Raw genomic sequence first — 6,329 nt, forward strand, 5'->3', positions numbered from 1 at the left:
TATCCCCCAAACTCAGTCTCCTTTCTCCTAGCTATACTTGCTAAGGAGGAAAATCCATGACATGCACATTGCTGCCTTCAATGAGGAAAAAGCTCTCCACCACCTCTTTGCTTGGAAGACCTTGCAGCAGTGAAGGAGACCACTGTTCTCCTGCTTTTCAGAAAAAGACTGTATTCATCCTTAAAATGGGACCGTACCTTTTGCAGTCCTCCTAAGAAGTTAATGTCCTGTCTTTCCACTTTTTGCTCTTGTTTGAAAGCAGCTAACCCCCTTCACATCACACTAAAGACACTGGGCAAAGCACTTCCTTGGGATGCTGGCTGGTGAGATCAGACAGAGGACACAGTTATTGGTAGGAGCTAAGAGAGACAAGCTTCCTGGAAGCCTGAGTGAAAGAGACAAAAGTAAAATTTTCACAGTGCTCCAGCTTCACTTTCTTCACCAGCTTGGGGACGACAACCCTGAGGGAGTGGAGGCCCATCCTCTGCTCCTCGTACCAGACGTTCCCCATGCCACTGACCTCCTTCTGGGCCGTCAGGTAGAAGGGAGAGTTGGCCTCCAGTGTATGTACATGTACTTGTAGAGGAGGCAATATGGGCAGAGCTTGTGCCCTTTTGAGTGCTCATGGTAGATTTGGCCGTAACATGCTCTGTTTGCATTCATCCTGTTTCCTTGCTTCATGCTATCCATTCTGGCAAAAAAAAAATGGCCTGTTCTGGGAGTCTTCGAGCAATTCAATGTCACTCATGGAACGTTAAGTCTGCGTGCTCCTGGAGGGTTCTCATGTTCAGGTACTGGCTGTCGTATTTCACCACTGTGGACAGCAAGGCTACAGGGCTGTCATCTCCCAGGTATCCCATCCTCCACATCTCTTCCTCATCAGAAGGGGAGAAGTAGACAACGTTGTGAGAGCAGGCACCAGACATTCCAGCCTTGCTCAGGACCTTAAGCTTCTCCTTGAGCTATCTGGTGGAAGAGCTGAAGGTGCTGCAGGTGACGGAGAAACCAGTGTCAGCATTCTTGAGGATCTGGTCTAGGCCTCGTTGGATAGCGTGGAGGGACATGGCTAGAAAGTCAGACCCATCTGTTTTCTTCACGGTGATGTAAAAGTCCTCCAGGAGTTCATTGAGCTTCACTGCTGGGATCTGGAACAAGAGGAATGGGAAAGATGTGTCAAGGTACTCATGGGAAGGAAATACATCACACATGGGGAAGACACATTTAGGGCTTCTCCATCCTCTGTCTGAAGAAACCTACAGCAGCTTCCACACTTCCCCAGAAGTTTGTTTCTGGGCAGCCCTACAGTCTTGGGAAGAGGCTACATGTTTATCTAAGCAAAAGAGATGCAATGAAATTCCATGGTGTCAGAGTGCTCAGACAGACCAGATGCATTTCACTGGCTGGCACCACTTTTGCACCAGCTGCAGAAATCCAGATTCAGATGAAAGGAGACAAATTCCTGACTTTTTTGAAGTGAATGAAGGTTTCAGTCACACTGAGGTGTGACCATGTGCAAATGTGTGACCTACCACTTGGGTGTAATACTCTGCTTTTGCAGTAACATGGTACATATGGACAGTTTTCAGGTGAAAAAGGAAGAGGAGGAAGGAGGATGAGGAGGAAGAGGAGAATGAGGAGGAAAAGGAGATGCTGCTGCTTTTATCCATGAGATGTCAGTATTGCAGTCAGGCTGCCTGTCAGGCTGCTTTAGCCTGCCAATGTCTTAGACCAACCTGACCAGCTCCAAACCTGAGTGGGGCTTTTTGTACTTCGGCCCTTAGTCACAGTCCTTATTTTTTGGGGTGTACACTGATTTTCTTGGGAGTTCATTTTTTTGTAGAAAAGTCCTCAAATGCTCGGAATCGCATTGGCTAGCCCTGGGAGCTGAAATCATGCAAACAGTATGTCCTTAGGATAACAGCGGGAAATCTTGTGACATGGCAGCATGGGGCCAAGGTTGTGAACACGTGTTATGCACATGGAAATCTTCAGGATCACCCCGGGTCTCCAAGCTACTGGCTCAACCGTAAAGGCAACAGGGTGTGAATTAGAAAAGGTTACAGGTTTATTAAGAGAAACTTGGAAGGTCCCCAAGACCACAAGGACGTAAGGAAGGCTGAAATCCCATCTATTTTTAAATTTTATGATAACCTCATTTGATATGGGGGGCTGGCTCCACCACTGAAAAAATGGCATTTTGCTAAATTTTCTGACCTTAGCGATGTCCATGTAATCTCTGAGTCCTTTGTCCATGCACCAGTATCTCCACATGTTGAGAGCACAGAAGGTGGCCTTGGTGGTGTTGGGGCTTAAAGCACTGATACACAGGTACTTGAGGTCATCATCAGAATTAAAGACAGGAAGCTTGTTGTGCTTAGTTGAATATGCTAGAAAACAAATAAAGAAAGGTGATAAAAATAGCTTGTCCTAGTGACATGCTGCCCCCAATTCCAGCTAAGACCAACTTTGTGTTTTTCACAAAACGTAAGGAATTTTAAAAAGATGAAACACAGCACTTCCCTGATGATTTCCCATGAGTTTGTGTGCTGAAAACTCAGATGTGGCAGGAAGGGCACCAATATGAAGTCACCCTAAAGTTCCTTCAAAGCTGAAAATGAACTGCCACATGGAGCCAGTAACAGAGAGGGAGTAACACAGCATCTTTTACCTTGCTGCAGAAACAGAGTGAGGATGACAAAGGAAAAAGTTTTTCCTTTTGTCATTTGACTCAGGAGCAGAGGAAAAACTCGTCCCATTACTACACAGCCTGACTGTGCTGCTGGTGTGTCTCAGCACCATGGGTGTCTGTGCAAGCTGGACAGGCAATGCTAACCAAGTAGGATCTTTCACTCATACCCACTTCCTACTCCCTGTTAGGCACAACAGAATCAGGCCCTGTTGCTGCAGTGAACTGAAGGCAGGTGCATCTTGATGAATACCATGACTTAAGTGAAGACATGCAGTGTGCATTTCTTAAAATGCCCCACAGGCAGGAACTGAAAGTAGAGGATTGATGGAGAACTTTTTTATAGATGTTCAGACACTTAATATCCTTTATGGAAGAGTAATACATTTTTATGATACCACTATAATTTTATTATATCCACTATACTTTAAGTCTACTTTTTACAGGGCTGAAGGTAATGGATTTTGCAGCCCAATGCATATTAGCTGTGAAATGTTGCTCTGAACATCCATGCACTGAGCCTGTGATCCATCCCCATGGAGACTATCTCAGCACAGCAGGCAAAGGGAAAAGGTCGTACACTCAAGAGGAGGAAGATGCTGGCTTTCTCCTTCTAACCTTCAATTCTGCAGCCACAGCTGACCGTTACTGCAGCCCGAGAGGAGTAACTCTGCATGCTAGAGAGAAGTGATTTTACAAAGGGGTTTCTATTGTTGCATCTTTTGCTGTGAATGTATATAAAAGGTAAAGGAACTGCATAAACCCAACTGAAGAACCCACTGCAAGCAAAACAAGCTGGAAAGCTGAACAGATGCACCATGCACAGGTTAACAACGTAAGCATGTTTTCCGATCCTCTGAGCTCCGGGCACTTCTATAACAGGAGTCTGTGCTCTGCAGAGCCGTGACAGCACAGAGTCTCCTCCTGAAGACTCCAAGAAATATTGCTGGAAAAGAGCAGGCTATGCAGAGGGCACATCTGACATGCACATTGCCATGCAAGCCTGTCCAGGGGCAGGGGTCTAACAAACCAAAAGGACCCTCTCTTCCTTCTGTACACTGCAAGTAGTCAGTGGACAAAAATAGGACTTCTTTCCATCTGAAAGGTAGGCTGCAAGTGTTTTTTCTAAAGTCAGCATAATGAATATTTGCTTTCTTTTGTCCAGGAGAAAACAGTTCATCCATTTAATTCCCATACAGTGTGAAGGAGTCCCGGAAAAGGCCAGGATCTTGGTTCAGAGGGGCACCAGTGCATGGGCTCTGTTTAAAGACAACGCCATTCCCATCCTGTCTGCATCACTGACTTCAGCAGCTGCATACCAAACCATAAAGCTCTTTGCCCAACATCTCCTGTCAGCAGCTGGATGATGCTCTAACAGTTTTAAATGTCTGAACACCTCCTCGAGTATGTGACAGAGGTGTTGGCACACCACCAAGAGACACTAACAAAACCTACACCCTTAGCAAGCACGGAGAGGAGTTCTCTCTGGGACCTGTCAGATAGAATTTGGAAAAGCATCAAGTGGCCAAGAACACACATCCCATGTCCAGAAGGGCCTTGCAAACAGTGGTGCTCTGTCTTATAATTACATCAACGCTTGCAGGTTCTGGATCAAGACCCGCAAGACTGCATTTTTACGTGTGTAACTCACAGGCTGCCCGTTAAAGCAAGCAAGTCCTGACTCAGTACTGCTGTAGGTACGGTATGAGTAACTAACAAACACAGAGGAGATCTTGCACCTAAATCTCAGAGTGCTGAGCCCTCACCACTAATACACCTTTTCCATCCCTCTTCCTGGAGGTTACCCAAGAGTTTATTTTCAAACAACACTTCAGGGATGTGGGCTAGGTATGTGAATATGCAGCACCCAAACACCTCAGGAATGATGGTTCCTTTGATACAGTAATCTTTGTATTCAGTTCACCTGATGCTACACTCATGGCAGAAACACTGCAAAAGGACACAAAACAGCCATCTGCACAAGCACAAGCCCTCTTGCCAAAATTCTGCCACTGTGATGATACATCATTCAGGAAAAAAACAGTTACATTTGTCATTGCTTGCCAAAACATGCACAAACCCTACACCTACAGAGACAACTGTGCTATTATCTGATGGTTTGCAGGGGCTCCATGCCAGACCTTTTAAGTTGAAGTGCACGTGGCAAATGTCTAGACATCTAATGCTTTGCTCCATGTTGAATCCAGGAGCTGTACTGTGTGTGTTTGGAGAATGAAGAAGACGAGGATTGCCAAACAAGCTAGTAAGATGCCATCAAAACTGGTGAGATTTCAAATCTGATTTCTCTTCACATCTCTGCAGTCTTCCCCTAAAGCAAAGGCAGTTCCTCATACAGTGCCTGCTGCTGTTCATGCTGCAAATTAGCAGTTGCTGTCTCAGTGGCACTACATCAGAAAAGCTGGGGGACTGTATTAATCCTCCCTCTATGGAAGCAAACATACTAAGCCCCCCACTCACCTACCCTAAATAAAGAAGATAAAGATCACTGCCATATCTGGATGTTCTTAAAAACCCCAGATGCCATTCATCTTTACCTGGCCTTTACTCATTTTTGTGCTAGTCCATGCTGCACAGATGCTGACACGTATCACAGGCTCCTGCAAATACCACTGTTGTCCAGAAGGAACAGGGATTTTAGATGCTTTTAGAAGGTATCTGGCTCTTGCAAGGTGAGCAGGGAGACACTCCTGTGCTCCCTGCTGGCTTGCAGGCACCCAGCGTCTGATAGAGCACCAACGTGGGCTGACGCATTTCTGGTCTGCTGAGCAGTTTGAGGACCACATTTTACAACTGTGTAACCAGTCCCTCTTTCAGAAGGGGCTCCATACCCAGGAGCCTGAAGGACACAGATGATGTGAAGGGGCTATCCCCCCAGCAGATGACATTGCAGAGAATACAGCTTAGCTGTCTGGTTTTGTAGGATGGGCAATGCCTGTCTGCTCAATGGTTTCCTCAGGCAATCCTCTGCAATACAAGAACATGTGGCCACCCTGAGCCTCCAGGAATGTTTCTGAGTGCCCTCCACAAAGGTTCAGACACACAGAAATCTCCTTCCAAATGCAGATGAACGGCATCATCTTGTATTACAGGGTTAATGGCTCCATGGCTAGCAGCATCTTATCTCCTCAACACTCAGTGCTTCTGCCTGCCTTTCCCTGGGTATACATTTGAAGCAGGGTTTTCTGCAGTCCTCTTCTGTTTGCCATTTTGTATAGGGACAAGAATAACTAAAAATGTACTTGCAAGTACATGAGGAGCTCTGAGGTGAATAATCATCCATGATTTTTCTTCAAGCACTTTCAGTGTCATTTCCTCACAGCTTTCAGAGGAGCAGCGGTAAGCACATCTCATATGCTGCCAGTCTGGTGTGCACATTCTCTGTTCTCTGCTGGGTACCTGTAGGAATTTGGCCCTTAGAACAATGTGTCTGTATACAAATAGCTCTATCTTCTTATACTTAGACATATTTTTTTTTCTCCTTTCTAATTATTCTCTTTGAGAGCTAATCAATGTTATCAATAGTGAAGGTTGTAACACAGTAAGCCATCACGCTACTCTGAACTTGCAGATCTTTCCACAGATAGCTGCCAATTTCCATTTGTCTGGTATATAAGACAAAGCA

At 45.6% G+C, this 6,329-nt stretch overlaps 1 protein-coding gene across 1 annotated transcript; it reads right to left on the reverse strand.

Annotated features, from left to right (window-relative positions):
• LOC104363250 (uncharacterized protein KIAA1958-like) lies at window positions 1-5,078 on the reverse strand. The gene is given in 4 exon segments (XM_032981573.2): window positions 1-561; window positions 564-702; window positions 704-745; window positions 747-5,078. Coding segments are annotated over 4 exon segments (858 nt in total). The 5' UTR covers window positions 1,209-5,078; the 3' UTR covers window positions 1-346.
• Between the last annotated feature and the right edge of the window lie 1,251 nt (window positions 5,079-6,329).

Source organism: Tyto alba, unplaced genomic scaffold (genome assembly GCF_018691265.1).
Source record: "Tyto alba isolate M040663 unplaced genomic scaffold, T.alba_DEE_v4.0 Super-Scaffold_13, whole genome shotgun sequence".
Lineage (NCBI taxonomy): Eukaryota > Metazoa > Chordata > Aves > Strigiformes > Tytonidae > Tyto > Tyto alba.